The sequence below is a fragment of the Oryctolagus cuniculus genome, chromosome 17 (assembly GCF_964237555.1).
Source record: "Oryctolagus cuniculus chromosome 17, mOryCun1.1, whole genome shotgun sequence".
NCBI lineage: Eukaryota > Metazoa > Chordata > Mammalia > Lagomorpha > Leporidae > Oryctolagus > Oryctolagus cuniculus.
The window spans coordinates 5,408,389-5,429,442 of NC_091448.1; the positions used below are offsets into that span (position 1 = coordinate 5,408,389).

Sequence of the window (21,054 nt, forward strand, 5' to 3'; positions counted from 1 at the left end):
GCAGGCTGCAGCCCTGCCCTATGCACACCTTCTTCTTCTTTAAAGGTTTATTTTATTTATTTGAAAGACAGAGTTAGAGAGAGAGGTAGAGACAGAGAGAGAGAGAGGTCTTCCATCTGCTGGTTCACTCCCCAGATGGCCGCAACGGCCGGAGCTGTGCCGATCCGAAGCCAGGAGCCAGGAGTTTCTTCTGGGTCTCCCGTGTGGGTGCAGGGGCCTAGGGACTTGGGCCATCTTCCTCTGCTTTCCCAGGCACATTAGCAGGGAGCTGGGTTGGAAGTGGAGGAGCTGGGACACGAACCGGCACCCACATGGGATGCCGACACTATAGGCCGTGGATTTAACCAGTTGTGCCACAGCGCCATTCTGACCTTGGCCTTGGTGCTTGGGTACCATAGCTGCCCTTTGTCCTTTGACTCTGTGGGGATCCTGGATGGCCTGGGAAAGTGTGTCTTAGCCAGGGGACTTCCCGCCTGTTGCTGGACAGAGCAGCGAAGGCCTGGGGACCAGGAGCCTGGGGCTTGAGGGCACACGGAGGTGAGCTCCTCCCTTCTCTGGCCAGGAACTGCTTTCCCAGGAAAACACCCGCAGGTTTTGGTGCCCGATGGGCAACCCAGCCTCCCCCAGTGTCTGGTCTTATCCCTTCCTAAGGCCTCAGGGCCTGCTTGGAGAACTCCCAATCCTTGGTTTTGTGCAGAACTTGCTGCCCCTCTCTGCCCAGTGCCTGGCGCACGGTGGTGCTTCGTAAGTGTGTGTGGGAGGGGTTCTGCCTGGGGGTTATTGCCAATCCTTCCTGGGGGCAGGCGAGCGTCTCGCTTTCTGTGCTGAGTGCTCACTCCCCTGTTTTGTGGAAGTGGCACAGGGCTGCACACCTCATCAAAGCCTGGTGCACACCAGCACCAAATGCACCTGCCTGCCGCCCCTGCTCGCTCCCTTCCCACCAGTCCAGGTGCAGAGACCCTGGGGAGATGTGTCCAAGCGGTCTTGTTGAGAGCACAAGCTATGCCTGTGGCCAAGCACAGGAATGAACGGGGAGCCCGAAGGTGTGGCTTCAATACACTCAAATCCAGACTCTCCAGACTGGAAGAGGCTTAACTCTCCAGGTTAACTCCTTCCCTTTCCAAGGCCCAGAGATGGTGACCGTTTGCCTGAAGTCACACAGCGTATCTTGGCACAAAAGTGAAATCCCACCTCTATCCCAGCCGTCTTTGGCTTTGCCTCTGCACTGCCTCCTTTGGCCATTAGGGGGCACTCATGGCAGAGTCCTGGAGTTGGCTCGCGGACCATTCCCAAGGATGCTTATTCACGCTAGAGCACACGTGATGGAGGCAGGCTGAGGCTGGGTCATGAAAATAAAATCAATCCTCCTGATAACATTTTCTTGCTGGAGCCTGGTTGAGCCTGAGTCAACAAACAAGGGCCTGAGCCCGGGCAGCCCCTGCCAGGTTGGGAGAAAGAGGAGGGGGCTCTCACGCCAGGCCTGCCTTCCAGCTGTATTAGCTCGGAGTTGATGACTGGCTGCAGGGAATGGTCGTGTGTGCAATTCAAACACACTGTGTTTTCCCATTCCCCCGGCTCCCTGCTGGGACAAGCCTGGGCTGACGGCAGCCGGCGCTCAGGGGGGTGGCGACCTCAGGGAAGGGCGCCAGCAACGTGTTTGTGGCGGGGAGGGCTCTGCCCTCCAGGGCACAGTGCAGGGAGCAGGGGTGGCCAGGCAGCTGGCCCAGCCAGCTGCTCAGCCTGGGGTTCACCCCTCTGACACAGCAGGGGCGGAGGGGCGGAGGGGCGGAGGGGGCGGGAGTCTGTTGGAGAAGCAGCCCTGTCTTCACAGTGGTCCTCAAGCTGCCCAGCAAGACTTCCCCTCCCCTGGACAGTGTCCGGCTTCTCCACCCCAGAGTCTTCTTCCCCACTGAGGGTGGGGGGCCCCGAGTCAGGTCCTGCTGAGACTCTAAGACTCTTGGGGAGCCCCTCACTCCCGGGACCCCAGCCAGGGGCTCCCCTCCTGCTCTCTGCACAGGGCCAGGCAAGGCACTCACTGGACCTGTGAACTGTCCCCATCCTGCACCTGGGGCCGACTCAGCACCTCTCACGGGCTCCAGCAACCCTGGCTGGGGCAGCCCCACCCTCAGTGTTGGCCTTCCTAAGGGACTGACTCCTGGGTCCCTTGGGAAGAGGGAGTAGGGCGGGCCCCGGGAGCAGGGTGAACTCTTCCGAATTGTCCAGAAGCCCAAGAAGCACAAAGAGGGATGATGTCCGTGGTATCCCGGTTGGAGGTGAAAGTCCAGTGTGTCGAGTTGTAGGAGCAGCAAGGCAGCCAGCTGAACTGAACGTCTGGGACAGTCCTGAGCAGGGCTCGGCCCCAGCTTGCTGGTCCTAGGTCCCCTGGTCCCCTTGGAAAAGTCAGGAGAGCCACCCCCTCAATCCGGCTGCGGGGAAGGGCCCTGGGTCTGTCTGCAGAGGCCATCCTCCAGGCCCCTGGAGAGTCTGGACAGCCTTGGACTCGGGCTTCCTGGGCTGCCCTTCACCCCTGGCGAAGCCGCCGGAGGTCGCAAGTCTCTGCTGAGAGAGTGGCCATGTACTGATCTCGGGGCTCAGAAGCTGGTCACACGCGTGACCTGTGAGGCTCAGACACTGGTCACGTATGTGATCTCAAGACATGGCTGCTTCTCTGAAGTCTCTTTGCCTTTGGGGTTCAGAGCCTGCGGCAGGGCAGCCTTCCGGACGGCTCCTTCCGCCTTGGCTCGCCTGCCTTGCTCTGTCTTCCGTAGGGCGTAGAAGCTGCCCCCCATGAAGAGGGCGGCTGAGATGAGGAAGAAGCTGGACAGGTAGAAAACGTAGCTGAAGTTGTTGCTGGCGTCCAGGAGGAGGCCTGGGGGACAGAGAGCGAGTTAGAGCACCCTCAGGGCTGCCAGGCCTCCCTCCACTGAACTCTGTGCCATGTGAAAGTAGGGGTTTGATTCCTGTCTCTGTCGTCCAGGAGCTATCGCAATGCCCTGTGTCCTTTGGCCTGGGGAGGAGGAGCCTAGACCAGAAGAGAACTTAAGGACCCAGTCCCTTGCCCTTGGTGGCAGAGGTGTTTGCTGAGCCACTCCCAGGCCGCACCCTTACCTCTTCCTGGATAGCTCTCTCCACTTGTTGGCTTGGAGACCAATCTTGGAAACCACGACTCGCTAAGCCACACGTGAGTGGCAAGTCCTCCCTGTGTCCCACCCCATGCTGCTGCCAGCACCCGGGCCTGGGCAGACTTGCCTCACCCTCTCTGAGTGTCACACGTCCTCTCCTGTGCGTGTCTTACTCCCACGCCCTTCCCTCCCAGTGCAAATCACCAGAGGGGTCACAAACGTGCCTGCTCCACCAGGAGAAGCCGATCCCAGAGAGGGAACCTCCTGGGCACCTGTGACCGCACAGCTTAGGGCAGCAGCAGTTCTGTTCTGCAATTCACAGATGAAGTCGTGGCGCAGGGGAGCAAAGGAAACACAGTGGACACCTGCCGGGCGCTTCTTGCGTGCCATGCTCGCGATGAAGCTCCTGACTGCGCGGCTGGGGATCCTTGCAGCAGGCCCAGGAGGTAGATGCTGTTATCACACCCACTTTACTGACAAGAAATCAGGTGTGCGGGGCCGGCGTTGTGGCGCAGTGGGTGAAGCTGCCACTTGTGACACAGGCGTCCCGGATCAGAGCGCCAGTTGGAGTCCCAGGTGTGCTGCTTCCCATCCAGCTCCCTGCTGGCGTGCATGGGAAAGCAGCAGAAGATGCCCAAGTGCTTGGGTCCCTGCCACCCACGTGGGAGACCTGCATGGAGGTCCTGGCTCCTGGCTTCCACTTGACCATCCTTGGCCATTACAGCCTTTTGGGGAGTGACCCAGAGAACGGGAGAACTCTCTCTCTTTCTCTTGCTGTCTTTCCCTCTCCTCTCTCTGTTGCTCTGTATTTCAAATAAAAATAAATCTTTAAGGAAAAAAAAAAGAAAACCAGGTGCATTGAGGAGGATGGAGGACTCAGGCAAGTCTGGTAGGCAACCCCTGACTTAATTTTTCACCCCGAGTGCCAGTTGGGGAACAGGCCCTTGTCCCCTGGGGTACACGGGAAAATCAGAGTCCAAGTCCCTAGCTCTGGAGGTGACACTAGACTGGGCCAGCTCTGTACAGACCGTCCCCTGCTCCGCGCGCCCAGGCCTCACCTGCCAGTGGTGGAGAGATGAGGGCTGCGACGCCACTGAGGATGGTGAAGAGGCCCAGGGCGCTGGGGAACCGGTCCATGGAGACAATGTCCATGAGGACCTGGAAGATGAGGGTGCCGACGCCACTCATGGACACGCTGTACAACAGGCAGTAGCCCACCAGCACCCGGAAGTCAGCTGACACTGTGCACACCAGGTTGGTGAGCCCGTTGAGCAGGACTGCTAGGCAGAACAGGTACTTGCGGTAGCCGGCAAAGGGCGGCCGGCCCATCAACAGCCCAGCCACGGGCCGCAGGAAGATGTTGCTCAAGCCGATGATGGACATGAGCAGGGCTGACCGGTTCTCATCCACCCCGTGCCTCATGGCGAATGGGACCAGGAAGACGTGAGGCAGCGGGAAACCCATGATCATCCACATCACGCCCAGTGTGTACACGCAGTAGCCCCGGTTGTGCCGCAGGATGTCGAAGGCCAGGTGGTGCTGGATGGCCTGGCCGCAGGTTGCCAGGCAACTGTGCACAGGCGTCTTTGAAGGTGGAGGGGGACTTTCTGTGGTCTCAGGGGCCGCGTTGGTGGCCACGGGCCTCAGGAGGGCCCCGCAGATGCAGCAGTGCAGAAAGACCCCGCCGAAGATGAGGAAGGTGCCCCTCCAGCCCAGGTCCTCCAGGAGGTAGCGGGACAACAGCGGCCAGAGGGTAATGCCCAGGGAGGACCCCGCTGAGGCCAGTGCATTGGCCAGAGCCCGCCGGCAGACAAAGTAAAAGCCCAGCACTGTGATGCCCGACTGGAAGCTGAAGCTCATGCCCAGGCCTGTGGTGCGAGAGGGGAGACCAGCTCAGGGGTGTCCTGGGGCCCTGGAGCAGGCGTGCCCCCTTCCGTTCTAGCCAAGACCTGCTCCCAAGTCCCCAGGGACCGCCTCGCCACCCCCGCAGGCATCCAGCCCTCCAGTCTGCTCTCCTGAGGCTGCCAGGGACAAGCCGGTTCCTCTCAGTATAGCACCAGGCTGATCTTGTACTATAAACTTGCATCTGTTTATTTGCATTTTTATCTGAAAGGCAGAGAGAGAAAGACAGAAATTTCCCATCTGTTGACTGGCTAACTCTCCCAAATGCCCACAACAGCCACAGCCGGGGCAGGCTGAAACCAGGAGTCGGGAGCTCCAGCCAGATCACCCAGGTGGGTGGCACGGATCCAAGTACTTGAGCCGTCACCTGCTGCTTCCTGGGATGCACATTAGTAGGAAGCTGGAATCAGAAGCAGAGCCCGGACTTGAAGCCAGGCGCTCTGATACAGGCTGCGGGTTAAGTCACAAGCAGTTACTTAGCCAGCTGTGCCCTCGTGGTTACCATTTGAACAAAGAAGAGGACGGGCATTTGGCCTGGCAATTATGACACCTGCCCCATATCAGAGGGTACGGCAAACGTGAAGTCCCAGAGTTCAGGAGCAGCGATGTGGGTGCTAGGTTAGAGGGGCATAACAAGGGCACTGAAGAGCCGGTGCCGCGGCTCACGAGGCTAATCCTCCGCCTTGTGGCGCTGGCACACCAGGTTCTAGTCCCGGTCGGGGCGCCGGATTCTGTCCTGGTTGCCCCTCTTCCAGGCCAGCTCTCTGCTGTGGCCCGGGAGTGCAGTGGAGGATGGCCCAAGTACTTGGGCCCTGCACCCCATGGGAGACCAGGAGAAGCACCTGGCTCCTGCCATTGGATCAGCGACGTGTGCCGGCCGCAGCGCACGGGCCACGGCGGCCATTGGAGGGTGAACCAGCGGCAAAAGGAAGACCTTTCTCTCTGTCTCTCTCTCTCACTGTCCACTCTGCCTGTCAAAAAAAAAAGGGGGGGGGCACCAAAGAAGCGGGGTGGAGGTGGGGTGGGGGTTCCGCTCCCAGAAGGGTTTGTGGGGAGGTGGGGCGGTTCGGAGTGCCTGGGTTCATCTCCCTCCAGTGCTGACCCTGGGAGGCAGCGGCGATGACTCGATTAATTGGGTTCTTGTCACCATGTGGGAGATCTGCTCGAGTTTTTTGTTCCTGGCTTGGGGAGTGAACCAGAGAATGGGAACTCTCTCTCTCTCTCTGCCTCTCAAATAAAGGAAGCAAGGAAAGCCCCCACGGGCCGCCATCACCCCCACACACCGAGAACCGGCCTGTTTTGGGGTCCCCTTGCATCAGGCAGCCACGGAGACACTGCTGGTCTGCACCTCCGCTCGCCTTCCTCCTGCTCGCTCTGAACCTGACACCTGCACCAGCCTTACTCCTGTCACTGCCTCTGACCCCCGGGACTCCAAGCAGGGGAGACGGGCCCTCGCTTTGACACCCTTTACTCGCTTTTTGGGGGGAGGATTCTTGAGTCTCCTTCCACCTCTCTGGTCGCTTCTTCCTGGCCAGACCTCTCGGCCTCTGCAGACCTCTCACCACCCTCATCGCCCGGTGACAGCAGGCGATCCCGCAGCTCACGGCTTCCATGCCGCTCATCTCACAGCGCTGAAGCACTGGCTCCGGCTTGGGCCTCCCGCTGAACTCCCAACTTCCCCCAGACCTGCTCCTCCCCCACCCACGTTCTCCCAATAGTCAACAGCTGCTGCATCTTCCCAGGGGCTCAGGGCGGCGAGTCTTGGTGTCCCCTGGGAACCTTGGGCCACCCTTGCCTTCTCTTTTGGCACCCCAGGTGCAGACCCCAGTCTCCCCACACCACCCTGCGCAGAGCCCCAGCCCCCTCCCACCTGGCTTCCGGCTGTGCCCCTAACCTCCCTGCCTGCGCCTCGCCCGATGCCTGCAGTGGATTCTCAGTCCCCAGCTGCACCACGCCTGAACTCGTCCCTCTGCCTGAACCTCCCCACCTCCCCACAGACCCTTCTAAGAACTGAGCCCCCACCTCCCCACAGACCCTTCTAAGAACTGAGCCCCCATCCCACCTGCACCCCCCTTTAGCCCCCTTGTTCAATTCCCTCTGATCCAGCACCCACATCCCTGCACCTGCACTTGGGGGACTCGGCATTTTGGCCTAGTTCTAAAGAGGCCACTTAGGCCAGCGCTGTGGCTCACTTGGCTAATCCTCTGCCTGCGGCGCCGGCACCCTGGGTTCTAGTCCTGGTTGGGGCGCCGGGTACTAGTTCTGGTTGCTCCTCTTCCAGGCCAGCTCTCTGCTGTGGCCTGGGAGGGCAGTGGAGGATGGCCCAAGTGCTTGGATCCCTGCACCCACATGGGAGACCAGGAGGAAGCACCCGGCTCCTGGCTTTGGGTCGGTGCAGCGCCGGCTGTGACGGCCATTAGGGGAGTGAACCAATGGAAGGAAGACCTGTCTGTCTCTCTGTATCTATAACTCTACCTGTCAAATAAAAATAAAATAAAATAAAGATGCCACTTGGACACCCACCATCTACATGGGAGTCCTAGATTTGAGTCCCAGCTCAGCTCCCAATTCCTGCTTCCTGATGCAGGTGACGGCTCAATGACTTGGGTCCCTGCCTTCCATGCAGGAACCCCAGATTGAGTGCTAGGTTCCTGGCCTCAGCCTGGCACAGCCCCAGCTGTTGCAGCTACTTGGGGAGTGTTCAGTAAGGATAGGAGATCTCTCTCCCTCTCTCCCTCCCCACCCGCTCTGGTCTTTAAATAAAAATTAATAAATAAAACAACAGAAGCAGCAGCTTGCCTGCCCCGTCCACCTGTGCCTGGTACTGTTTAGTGGAGATGGAATGACGGTCACCTGTGATGAAGCCTGCCGTGATGTAGAGCTGGCTGAGGGTGCGGGAGAAGGAGCTGGCCACCATGCCCAGGCTGGCCAGCACGCCCCCCAGCATCATGGTCACTCGGCAGCCAAAGCGTCCCACCAGGATGCTGCACAGGGGCCCTGTGGGGAGGAGACAGCCAGAGGTGGCAGGTGAACGAGGCGGTCAGGAGGTGGGGCGAGAGTGATGATGGGGAAGAGCTATCCAGCCCCGGAGCCTGCTGGCCTGGTTCCTGCCACAGACTGACCACATGGCCTGAGCAGGACCCCAGCCCTCTCTGTGCCTCAGTTTCCCCCCCACAGAGTGAGGGGTTGGGTTGAGTAACATTTGTTCCCCTCCGGGGTGGGGGGCAACCAGGCCCTATGCTGCACTGACCCAAAGCTGACTCCACCCAGGCGAAAGGGGGACTGGCCCACAACCTGAGTGCACACCCCTTGCTAGGGGTCTGTCGGGGTGGAGGTGCATCCCAAGGCCTCTAAAGCAGAGAGCGCGCTCTCAGCCTCTGTTCCGCCTGCCTCCACTCTGCCCCTGAAATCCTCACGAAGACGGGCCACAGTGCTCCTGCTACCTTCCAACTTGCACCCTTGGGAGGGAGACCCTCGACATTCTGCGGCCTCCTTGCACCGGTCTCTGGAATGTTCTGGAGGAAATCAGGTGGGTTCCCTTCTCCCCTCCCCCATCACCTCCAGCCACAACCAAAGTCTGCACCGGGGCCTTAGACTCCGTGTGGGAAGGGACCTGCCCCTCCCCCCACCAACTGCTTTCTGGTCAGCCCTCACCTGGGAGAGCCGAAGCCAGCCAGTCCCCTCCAGTTCCACCTGGAACCCTGCAGCACCCTGTCCCAAGCACACATCACGGGGCTTGTCACGGTCCCTGTTTGCCATGGAGAGGGGTGTGCGTGGTGCGAGTCAGGTGAATGAGAGTGATGGGGACGTGAGCAGCTCATCCTGGGAGACAATCAAGGAGAGGCTGCCGATCGGTGGTCCCGGCCGCTGCCGAGGGAGAGGCTAGGCTCTGGACGTGACCATGACCCGCACACGTTCCCCACCGCTGAGCCTCTGGTCTGATGCAGGAGAAGGTGACACTGGGAGAAGCCCTGAGTCAGGGCAGGTAGGTGGGGCCCTGGGAGGCAGGCGTTTCCTTTGCCACACTCACGTTGCAGCCGCCGTGGGCAGACCTTGGACCCTGTGCCTGCTCACTTCCTATGCCTCTCCAATGTGCAGGAGCGGGGAGGGCTCCAGACACTCAATGACACGTTCAAGTTCAACATGTCCAGGACATTCTGAGAACGCCTCGGCTAAAGGGGTGTGTATCTATCAGGGACAGACGGACACACAGGTCAAGCTACGACTTTGGTGTGCCTGCTAGGGGGCGGTGAGCCCAAGGCTGGCCGGGCAGCAGGAGTCCCTACAGGTGCCCAGTTCCTGTGACCCAGGCTCTCCTTGGCCTGTGTGAGAGTCACCTGCGGTTCCCAATACCTGTCCTTTGCAGGCCTTTCAGGCCAGAGAGAGGGCGGCAATCTCCCCAGGGGGTAATCTCCTCCCCATGTGTGGGAAGGACCAGGTAATAACCAGCAGACTGCTGGTGCCCGCTGGGAGGAGTGGCGGGCAGCAGCCAGGGAGCTGGGGGCCGCCGAGGCAAACCTGTACATTCACTGGGAGGTTCAAGGAGTTGACCGGGCCCCCTCCATGGGGTTCCAGTCGTGGGGTCTCCCTGAGAAGTTCCCAGGAGCCAAGGGCAGGTCCCTGAACCCAGGCCTCCAGCAGAGAGCCTTCCGTGGGCAGCTCCTGCCCTGCCTCCGTGGCTGGGGTCACGGTGAGGTGGACACATTCCTAGAATTCCCAGCCAGGACCCAGAGGCCTTAGTCTGAGGCCTGCGGTGAGCGAGAGCAGGCAGAGGGGGCGGGGGCTGCCTTTGACCCACTGCCCCAGCCCCAGCCCCTGCTTCTGGTTCTTGGTGTCTCCCTTACACCCCTGAAGACCCCAGGAGGGTCTCCAAAATGCCAATAACTCACAGGTGCATTTATCTCCTAGTTCCTGTCTGGCCTACCTAACCGTCCCATGTGGGAGCTGGGTGGGATTCTGGGTGTCACCCCCATATCACAGAGGGAGAAACTGGGGTTCAGCGAGATCACCCTGTTGGAAGGCAGCAACAGAGCCCAGTGTGCTGGTGCTGCCGCTGGCTCCTCCCAGTTTGGCGCTGAGCACCGCTGCACTTAGTCTGGCTCAAGTTCTCCAGCAGCTCCAAGAGGCCTCTCTAGGAAGTGTGTCTGGCCTTGCACCTGGGGTGCTTCCCACTCACCCCATCCTTGGCCCAGCCCGGAGACACAGCCCAGGCCAGCTGGACTCCAGCGGGGGCGGGGGTGGGGGCTGGCCCTGCAGAAATCAGGTGAAATCTCAGGAATTCATCTGGAGGCGCGGCCAGTGGCCCAGGAGAGAGGGACCTGGGAGGCTAGGGAAGTGGTGGCTCCTGCCCCCCCACCCCCGCCACTTCCTCCTCCCTCCCCAGCCCCCTCCCCACGCTGCTCACCCCCAGCATGGAGCATAGCCACCAGGATGGAGGGGAACCAGGAGGTCTCGCTGTTGCTGGCCTGGAAGTCACGCTGCAGGTCGGTGAAGAAGACGCCGATGCAGGAGGGGAACCCCAGGGTGAGGCCCTGGGTCACCAAGGCCGCCAGCAGAACCACCCAGGCCCAGCTGCCGTCCGCACGCTCCAGGGCCTGGGGCATCCTGTTACCAGCGCCACCACGGCCTCACTGTCACCGGGCCCACTGCCTGGGGAGGGGACAGAACAGAGCCCCGTGGTTGGCAGGCTGTCTGGCCTCCCTGCCCCACCTGCCACCTGCCCTGGGAGGCTGAAACTGTCTCTTCCTTATGCTCCGGCACCAGGTGTCACCCAGGGGCACCGCCCCCTGGGAGGTGGCCAGGGCCCATGTGTTGGCTTCAGCCGCTCCTTTCACCCACTTCCCAGCCTGGCAGGAGGTGGCGGGAGGCAGGGGTGGGGCAGGAGCCAGCACTGGCACAGGCAGGTGGGTGGAATTCTTTCCAGCAGTTAAATCAGTTGGCAGTCAGCAGGTGGGAGCCTCCCCAGAGCAGACCTCCGGGCTAGGGAAGTTCCTACCTCCCCAAAGGCACATGGGACACACTTCAAACACCCATGGCCAGGCTCCCCGCGCGCCAACACAGCCTTTCACAGTGCCCCAGGAACAGCAAAGTTCACTGTCAGTGCTGCTGCGAGGGCTGGAGTGACCAAGCTGGTGCTGTCTGAGTGCAGCCAAGGGGCATACACAGAGCAGCTCAATGAGGGCACCCAAGCAGCTGGCTTCAAGGAAAAGGAACAGCCTCACGGGGCGGCCCTTGGAAATCACCTTACCGTGCTTCGGCAAGGAGCACCAGGCCAAGAGTCCAGCTCTACGAGCCTGCTGAGTAATGAGCTCCTGGCAGTACACGAACAGAGACAACGGACGCTGGCACACACACAGACAAGCACGGAGACACACAGGAGACAAAGACACACGCCCAGAGCCACGGTGACACACAGACCTACACACAGCCACACAAATTCACGGAGACACACCGATACGCACGGATACATACCACAAAGACATAGACAGACACACAGTCACACTCTGTGCAGGCATGCAGAGCGCACATAAACACAGGCGGACATGCCACACAGACATGCAGAGACATACCTAGTCACACGCCGCGTGTGCACGCACACACATGCTCCTACTTTTGGCTCAGAAAGGCGTGGCGGTTCGGCACTCCACCCAGGCCACACTCATCACAGAGGCCGCCTTAACCAGGCCTCCAAAGCCCCAAGACCCCCTCCCCAAATTCACATTTCCAACTCCCTCCCTCCTAACTGGACCCACACACACCGGGGACTCCAGGCTGCAGGCGGCACAGGCGGCGGCTCTCACCTCGGCTCAGCTCAGCCAGCTGACCCCATGAGCTGTGATTCCTCCCTCTCTTTAGTCCCAGGTCCTGGGAAGAAACTCCGGAAACTACCAGAAATCTGAAACCCCCTCTTCCTGCCCAGCCCAGCACCCCACACCTTCCCCCCACGCCCAAACAGACCCTAAGCAGGATCCACCCTGTGATCCGCCTCCTCCATGGCTCCAGGAGGTGATCCCCTTCATCACAGCCTCGGGGTGCCTGCCAGCGGCAGCCTGAGCAGGCTGGCCCCTCCTGAGCCTGCAGGGGGCATTTGGCCCCAGCCATCCTTCCAGCCCCCAGCTCCCTTCTGACCCAGCTCCAGGACCCTGGGGACACCTCCCCTGTAAACTGGCTCCGCCCCTTCCAGGAGTTTGTTCCCTGGGCAAAAGGAAAGGTCACAGGCGCCACTTGATCCTCCGCCTGCCCTAACCTCAAGTTTCCACACTCGCCCCTCCCCCCGGCTCCCGGGCTCCTGGCCTTTCCCACCGACCACTTTCCCTTTGCGCTCTCAGGAGGGCCGGGGACCTGCCTGGCTTCCTCTGCCCCTTCCCCATCATGGCTGCTTCAGCCTGAGCACTGCCCAGCCCCTGACACCCTACAGCCTTTAGGGGGCCTGGAGGCTGGACCCCAGCTCTGCTCCCTCTGCCCATTGACCCGTCCGGTTCTTCCTTCTCCTGCCCCCCCCTCCCGTGATGGAGGGCTCTCCCCTAGTGGCCTTATCAGCAGCCACTTTTCAGGGCAGCTTTTTGGGGCCCCTGACTGTGCTCCTGTGACCCTCGCCCGGTTCCCCGCCTTCCCTCCAGGAGGCCTCGGAGGGTGGGGCCACCTGTTCCCCTGCAGCTCCTCTCTCTGGGCTTAGGAAGCCTCTGGTCCTGGGCTGCAGGCCAACAACCTGCCGCAGGTTGCTTCACCTATGCATGCTGGGAGCCCTGGCCCCCTCTGGGAGCCCCTGCAGACTTGGGCTTCCATGAGGGGCAGTCCCTTCCCCCAGCCCTAGAACGCCCAGGTCACACACATCACTTATGTCCAGTTGGCCCTCCAGCGTCCACCGCAGCCAGCTGGTCCTTCGTCAGTGTGAGCGCCGGGCCTGCACCCCCAGGCCTGAGGAAGTAGGCGCGGGCAGGCAGATGCCCTCAAGTCCACCAGAACTTACTGCTCCAGAAAGCCTGCACCTGGGGACATTCACGAGGCACGCCAGGAGCCCCCCTCCACCTTATCAGGGTCCCCCTGGCCCTCTGAGCCTCCCCCAACAAACTGCCTAAGAGGGGACCCTGCCTGCCGCTCAGACGGAACAAAGCCTGGCTTCAAATCCCCGCCCTCTGTCCGGGCAGGCTCAACCCCACTGTCTTTGCCCACGCCCATTCTGTCCTCCCTAAAATAAAGTCTTCTCTACTAAATGCCAGCACTGTGGCATAGCGGGTAAAGCCGCTGTCTGAAGCGCCAGCATCCCATATGGGCGCTGGTTCAAGTCCTGGCTGCTCCATTTCTGATCCAGCTCTCTGCTATGGCCTGGGAAAGCAGTAGAAGATGACCAAAGTCTTGGGCCCCTACACCCATGTGGGAGACCCCGAAGAAGCTCCTGGCTTCAGACTGGCCCAGCTCTAGCCATTGCAACCATTGGGGGAGTGAACCAGCAGATGGAAGACCTGTCTCTCTCTGTGTCTATGCCTCTCAGTAACGCTGCCTTTCAAATAAAAAAGTAAATAACTATTTAAAAAAAGTCTCTACTTTAACTAGCCGCCTCCTCTCATTCTTCAAACTCTAACACCCTAAAACATAACATATGGTGCCGAAACCTGGGATGAAGGCAGACCGGGGCGGCTCGTTCCTACTGCCTTCCTTCCTGTTCTGTCATGTCTAGGTCCTCTCCCCTCGAGGCACCTCCTTGGGGTCACTCGGGCGGGTTTCAGAGGTGCCTCTGGGAATCGCCTTGGCCTGTCCCCCTCAGTCCCCACGTGGGCTTTTTCGTCTGCAGGTTCACGGCCACAGACTCTCTGTCGGATCTCCCTCTATGTGCAACACCAGATCTGGTTCTCAGCCGGTTGGACTGGAAAGAGGGCGGTCCTGTCTCTGCAAAGCATGCTGGGGCAGATCGGCCACTGTCCCCTGCCTCCGGCAGGTCTAAGATACACTTTGGCCCCTTTCCCTTTTGTTCTGAGAACAAGAGGAGACCTCTGGGAGGTCTAACGTGGCAGGAACTTGTCCCATTTTTGGGCGGGGTCGCCTGTCTCGCAAAGTCAGGACCACGCTCTCTCGTCTCCAGGAGAAGAGTCCGCTTGCGTGGGGACCCTCAGAGGACGCTCTGAGTGAGTGACCCTCCAACCTCCGGGCCCATTCTACCTGATCCATGGGCTCCACACTTTCCTGCGTTCTGCCCAATACCCTTCCCTGCCTCACCTATTAAAAAAAAAAAAAATCCCTGAGCAGGCTGGGCCTAAGAGGGGGAGATGAGGCCAAAAGAGTTCATTTTCTTCTGCACTAAAGCTTGGCCAGAATTTGTCACTTTCAGCCTCCAAATTCTCGGTGACCTGGATCACAACAAACAGCCTGAGGTTCCCTACGTCCAGGCACTTCTCCTTCTCCATAACTGCCCTTCATTCCGTCACCTGTCGGATTCTCCTCCTTAGGAATCTCCCCGCCCCCCACCGTGGGGGTGCCCACCTGCTTTGAGGGATGCCTCCCCCAGGAAGCCTCGCTATCTCACACTGCTACCCTGCTCTCTTTCAGCCACACTCATGCAGGAGGAATACCTTCCCAGACACCCAGGCCAACTTACTCCCCCTCAAACTCTGCCTAGGCCCTCCCGACTTGGGCTCACCTGATCTGCCCAGGGTCTGTTCACTACGCCCCCACCTTCTTCATCTCAAACTTTGGGAAGCAGGGGAGAGAGCTGCCGCCTGCAGTAGTGGTACAGGTGCCGGTTTGAGTCCAGGCCGCTCCACTTCCGATCCAGCTCTGGCCTGGGAAAGCAGCGGAAGATGGCTCAAGTCCTTGGGCCCCTGTGGGAGACCTGGAAGAAGCTCCTGGCTCCTGGCTTTGGATTGGCGCAGCTCCTCTCTCTCTCTCTCTCTCTCTCTCTCTCTCTCTCTCTCTTCACTGCTATTCCAGGAGACCCCACCCCCACGTCTGATCTTGGGCAGTCCCATGATCTTGTCCTAACCAGTTCAAAGCTGCCACTCCCACATCCAAGCCACACAAAACTTTCACTTTCCTGTGGGGCTGTGTCCTCCAGGGCAGCTGTATTGAGTGCATTCGAGGGCCTTTGCCCCTGGCTCGGCCTGCTCTACGGATTCTGAGCCCCAACACCTGCAGGTGATTTTCCTTTCTTTTAAAGATTTTATTTATTGAGAGAGTTACAGAGAGAAAGGTCTTCCATCCACTGGTTCACTCTCCAAGGCTGATCCAAAGGCAGGAGCCAGGAGCTTCTTCTGGGTCTCCCACCTGGGTGCAGGGAGCAGCCGGGATTCGAACCAGCACCCACATGGGATACCAGCGCTGCAGGTGGAGGCTTAGCCCACTGCGCCACAGCACCAGCCCTGCTCCACTTTTTTTTTTTTTTTTTTTTTTTTGACAGATAGAGTTAGACAGTGAGGAGAGAGACAGAAAAAGATCTTCCTTCCGTTGGTTCCCCCCAAAATGGCTGCCACGGCCAGAGCTATGCCGGTCCACAGCCAGGATCCAGGTGCTTCTTCCTGGTCTCCCATGCGAGTGTAGGGCCCAAGCACTTGGGCCATCCTCCACTGCACTCCCAGGCCACAGCAGAGAGCTGAACTGGAAGAGGAGCAACCGGGACTAGAACCTGGCACCCATATGGGATCCCGGCACCACAGGCAGAGGATTAACCAGACGGCACCGGTCCCCTGCTCCACTTCTGACCCAGCGCCTTCTAATGTGTCTGGGAAAGCAATAGAAGATGGCTGAAGTCCTTTGGGCCCCTGCATCCACGTGGGAGACCGGGAAGACGCACCAGATCGGCCCAGCTTCAGCGTTGCGGCCACTTGGGGAGTGAACCAGTGGATGGAAGACCTCTCTGTCTCTTTGCCTCTCTTTAACTCTGACTTTAAAATAAATCGGCCGGCGCCGCTGCTCACTAGTCTAATCCTCCACCTAGCGGTGCTGGCACACCGGATTCTAGTCCCGGTCAGGGCGCCGGATTCTGTCCCGGTTGCCCCTCTTCCAGGCCAGCTCTCTGCTGTGGCCCGGGAGTGCAGTGGAGGATGGCCCAAGTGCTTGGGCCCTGCACCCCATGGGAGACCAGGAGAAGCACCTGGCCTCTGCCATCGGATCAGCGCAGTGCGCTAGTCGCAGCGCGCCGGCCGCGGCGGCCATTGGAGGGTGAACCAAAAGGCAAAAAGGAAGACCTTTCTCTCTGTCTCTCTCTCTCACTATCCACTCTGCCTGTCAAAAAAAAAAAATAATAATAATAATAAAAAATCTGGAAGAGGGGGAGGGAGCATCATTTTCAGACGTAGCAAAAACTATTCTATTTTTTTTTTTTAATCTTAAAACCCCATCCTTAGCCCAGTTACTATGAACACAGCACTCCTAGCCAAGACTCCGTTAATTACCAAGTCTTCCGAGGCACCGCAAATTCACATAACCTGTTTGGTTCTCAAGCTCCCCCACCCTCTCTGTGCCTAACTCCCAGTTCTGGTAAATCGCCAGGAGCAACCCGAATGAACCACAGCAACCCCTACGACCTCTCGCAGGTGCCACACTGACAAGCGGATGAACCCAAAGAGGGCTGCTGCTTCCCCGTGATAACCCCGCCTTGGCCGGATGCGCTCACAAGCTGACAGAGCACCCAGAATTCAATAGTGGACATCTGACCCTTGAGACTACTGGTTCCAGAAGCCCTCCTGGCTGCCTTGGCTTGTGTCCCTTCTCACCCCTGGTAACAATGTTTTCTTGTTTATCTGGGGCCATGCACCCTTCAGCTGTTGAACTGGTTCGTCCAGTGATGCAGAACACCCCCAGACCCCAGCCGACAATACCCTGCTAAGAGGTGCTCAATTCCACCACCACTCCAGCCATCTCAGCACTGGAGCGGGAGAGACCTCTCTTCTCACCGCGCCCCCTCTCAGCAGGAAGCAGCCACGGAGACTGTGGGCGTCCCTGTTCCCAGTTTCTCCCTCCCGCAGGGCTCTTGTCTCTGTAACACCACAGGTTTTTTTTCTTCTTTCTCTCTACATATGTGTTAAAATGCTGGATCTGTGAGAGTGCCGGGCCTGCACCCCCGGGCCTGAGGAAGTAGGCGCGGGCAGGCAGATGCCCTCAAGGCCAGCAGAACTTACTGCTCCAGAAAGCCTGCACCTAGGGACATTCACGAGGCACGCCAGGAGCCCCCCCCACCTTATCAGGGTCCCCCTGGCCCTCTGCGCCTCCCCCAACAAACTGCCTAAGAGGGGACCCTGCCTGCCGCTCAGACGGAACAAAGCCTGGCTTCAAATCCCCGCCCTCTGTCCGGGCAGGCTCAACCCCACTGTCTTTGCCCACGCCCATTCTGTCCTCCCTAAAATAAAGTCTTCTCTACTTAAACTAGCCGCCTTCTCTCCTTCTTCACACCCTAAAATCTTAAAACCTGACACTTGGGACTGTCTGATGGGATTCCAAAATTCTTAGCCAGAGAGACGCCTAATTGCAGTACCCTAGGATGCCACCCTGACCCCTACCCAGGCTGGGCCAGGCCCCTTCCTGTCTACCCTCCTTCACAGGGGTGTTCACACCACGCTGGAGGGGGGTGGGGCTCCTCCCCCTGTCTGTCGTCTCCCCACCTCTCTCCTCCCTTCTACACCAGGAGTAGGGACTCTACTCAGCACAAAAGATAACACCAGCGTGACCCACCTGTGTCCCTCAGGGAGCAGGCACGCCCTGGACTCGGGGTGATCCGGTGTCCTGGAAGGCAGGTCCATCCCGGAAGAGGCCAGCAGGCTGGAGAAGCAGTCGGGCTGGCGCTCTGAATGGTCTTCCCACCGGGCACCGCGAGTCAAGGTCACGGCCTGGTGCGTCCTGGTGGCTGGGAGGGAGACAGGACTGAGACGCTGCCTCTCACTTCCTGTGAGCGTGGGTAAGCCTGGGCTGCAGCAGCTGCCACCCTCAGCTCTCAGGGACCCCTCAGCCCAGCTGATGCTTGGATGGGGCAAAAGTCCTGCTGGTGTTTCGGGTCCTGCTCTCAGCCACACAACCCCAGTCTATATTTTTAGGGCTCTCCACCAGCTGATAGGGGCCTCTCTAGGCCCTTAGAGTCCTGCCTGCCCCTGCCCGTGCCCCAACCCCTTGGAGCTTTGCAGGCAGTCACAGGGGGGCTCTCGGGCTGGAGTTTGGGGTACACAGGCACCTGTTGTCCAGAGTGGCTGGGAGGCCTTCTCTTCTTCCCTGTTCTCTCAATGGCCAGCTCTGATGAGCAGCCCTGGGATAGGGTGGTGGCTGGGGTTGCCCTCCCCCCCCAGGTCCCACACTGAGCAGGCTTCAGGCCTTGAAGCCCCCAGCAGAGGGGCCCCCCAGAAGTGTGAGAGCAGCAGGAGCCTGAGCTTGGAGCTGACGCCCCTCCTGTCCCCCACCAGACCAGGAGGGGGGAGGCTCACTGAGAGACAGAGGAGCTGGCCAGGCCCCAAGACCCCACCTCCCCTTCTCCCTGTCCTGGAGGAGCCCTCCGTGCTCCCTACTGCCAGCTGACCACAGCCTGCGGAAACCAGCTGGGCAACAGGAACTTCCTGACCTCCCCTGGCCCTGGCCCAGTCGCTGCTTCCTGCCTGGGATGTGGGGTCCAGTCGGCTTCCCCAGCCTTCCCAGCAGGGGTCTCCCTGGGGTGGGGCTTCTGAGATGCCCAGGCCAGACTCTGGGTGGTGCCTGCCCCGTCCCCCAGGCCGCGGAGGGCAGGGAGTCACTCAGGGTGCCCCAGTCACCCCAGGCTCTGGAAGCCGGCAGGGGTCTAGGGGAATGGGACAGGGAGATTTCTGGGGCCCGGAGACACCCCCTGAGCCACAGGTCGGGAGGGACCTTCCCCCAAAGGAACCCAGGCAGAAGATGCATTCGGAAGCAGCAGGGGCCGGCAGCGGCTCACCGTGCATGGGCCTGGAAGTGGCTGCTTGGCTCCCCGGACCTGCGCATCCGGCTGCGGCGGCCAGGGACTGCCCGGGGAGGGCGGGGCGGGCCCGGCTGCAGGGAGACGGTGGGCGAGACCCCACCTTCCGACTCCTGGAGCGGTTCAGGGCGGGTGGGAGGAGGTCTAGCCTAGCGACGGCCCTTCCGGGGACGCGGACAGTCCGGCGGCCCAAGCCGGGCTCTGGAGGCGGGCTAGTTGGGCTCATTTGCATACGTTAGCATGTGATTTGCATAGCCCGCTGCACACTGCCTGGTTTGCGTTTCGATTCCCGGGGAGCTCCAGGCCCGCAGCCACGGGAGGGCAAGGCGAGAGCCAGAGAAGGAGGAGTGGGCGGGGCAGGGCCGAGGTCAAGGATCCCTCCTCTGCTGGCTTTAGCTGTCCGGGGGTCTTTCTAGTGAAACCTTGGAACCCGGAGGGCCGCATTCCCGGGATCCCCGGCAGGCAGCTGTGGACGACAGACCGGACCCCCATCCTGGGAGCCGCGCTCAGGACGCCCACCGCCTCCGCATGCGCCGCCGAGAGCTGCAGCCCCTTTCCAGCCTCTGCAAGCAGCCGGCCCGGGCGTGCATTATCAGCGTCTGCAGTTAGGGCCAGGTGTTCGGGGTAACGGTTAACACACTAGTTGGGCGGCTTCACCTGCTATGCCACAGCGGGCATCCCATAAGAGCACCGATTCAAGTCCAGGCTGCTCCACTTCCGGTCCGGCTCCCTTCTGATGGCCTGGGAAAGCAGGGGAGGATGGCCCAACTCCTTGGGCCCCTGCACCCGCGTGGGAGACCCAGAAGAAGCTCCTGGCTCCTGGCTTCAGCCTGGCCCAACCCCTGCCATTGTGGACATTTAGGGAATGAACCAGTGAACGGAAGCTCTCTGTCTCTCCCTCTCTAACTCTACCTTTCAAATAAATAAATCTTAAAAAAAAAAAAAAAAAGGAAAAAAGACACTAGTTGGGCATCCTACCTCCGATGCTAATGCAGACGCTGGGAGACAGCAGATGAGGGCTCAGGTACTTGGGTCTCTGCCACCCTCCTGGGGGTCAGGAACGGAGTTCTGGGCTCCTTGCAGCCTGGCCCAGCTGGGACTGTTGTGGGCATTTGGGGGCTGGACCAGCAGATGGAAGGTCTCTCTGTCTCTCTCTGCCTTTGGAATAAATATATGCATATATACATACATAAAATGACTGCATTTAGAATAATCCAGACAATGTGCTGCTGGCTTATGATACATCAGTGGGATAGAACGGAGATTAATTAACCCGTTATATTTGAGGTCCACACACACATCAATGTGGAAAGAAGAGTGGACAACTGGACATCCACAGAACAGGGGTGCAGAGCCTTTTGCCTGCCAAGGGCCGCTTGGGTACATCATACAAAATTATCAGCTTAAACATGCGCCTGCTGTATATTTATTCAATTTCCAGTCCTGCCTGTGGCTGCATGGCAGGGCCAGACCCAGTGATTTTGCAGCCCTTGTATGGCTCGCGGACTGGACATTCCCCACCCCTGGGAGAAGAATGAGGTTTGATCTCCACGTCTCACCATCTACAGAAACCCTCATGCGTCACAGACCACAACACAAAGATCTCTTAGAAGAAAGCATAGGAAGGGGCCAGTGCAACGGCGCAGTGGGTTAAAGCCCTGGCCTGAAACACCAGCATCCCGTATGGGTGCTGGTTCTAGTCCTGGCTGCTCCTCTTCTATCCAGCTCTCTGCCATGGCCTGGGAAAGCAGTGGAAGATGGCCCAAGTCCTTGGGTCCCTGCACCTGTGTAGGAGACCCGGAAGAAGCTCCTGGCTTCAGATCGGGACAGCTCTGGCCATTTCGGCCATCTGGGGAGTAAACCAGTGGATGGAAGACCTCTCTCTTTCTCTGTCTCTGCCTCTCTCTGTAAGTCTGTCTTTCAAATAAATAAATAAAAGAAAGAAGAAAGCATAGGAGTATACCTTTGTGAACATGGATTAGGCAGTTAATTAAAAAAAAAACATTTATTATTTATTTATTTGAGAGGCGGAGCTGCAGAACGAGAGAGGGACAGAGAGAAAGGTCTTCCATCTCCTGGTTCGCTCTGATCCAAAACCAGGAGCCAGGAGCTTCTTCCAGGTCTCCCATG

The 21,054-nt window shown here is 59.6% G+C and overlaps 1 protein-coding gene across 6 annotated transcripts; it reads right to left on the reverse strand.

The window, feature by feature from the left end:
* Positions 1–29: 29 nt before the first annotated feature.
* On the reverse strand, positions 30–19,117 carry SLC16A5 (solute carrier family 16 member 5). 6 transcript variants are annotated; one of them, XM_070060331.1, is made up of 6 exons: positions 18,904–19,117; positions 17,685–17,856; positions 10,429–10,673; positions 7,878–8,021; positions 4,181–4,990; positions 3,544–3,925 (listed from the first exon to the last, which is right to left on the reverse strand). In XM_070060331.1, the coding sequence occupies exons 3-6, from the start codon at positions 10,625–10,627 to the stop codon at positions 3,675–3,677; spliced, it is 1,404 nt and encodes a 467-aa protein (XP_069916432.1). In that variant the 5' UTR covers positions 10,628–10,673; positions 17,685–17,856; positions 18,904–19,117; the 3' UTR covers positions 3,544–3,674. The 6 variants fall into 6 exon arrangements, with proteins under 6 accessions (XP_051694362.2, XP_069916432.1, XP_069916435.1 ...); XM_070060334.1 differs by lacking the exons at positions 17,685–17,856; positions 18,904–19,117 and adding an exon at positions 11,982–12,488; XM_070060332.1 differs by lacking the exons at positions 17,685–17,856; positions 18,904–19,117 and adding an exon at positions 11,825–11,969.
* Between the last annotated feature and the right edge of the window lie 1,937 nt (positions 19,118–21,054).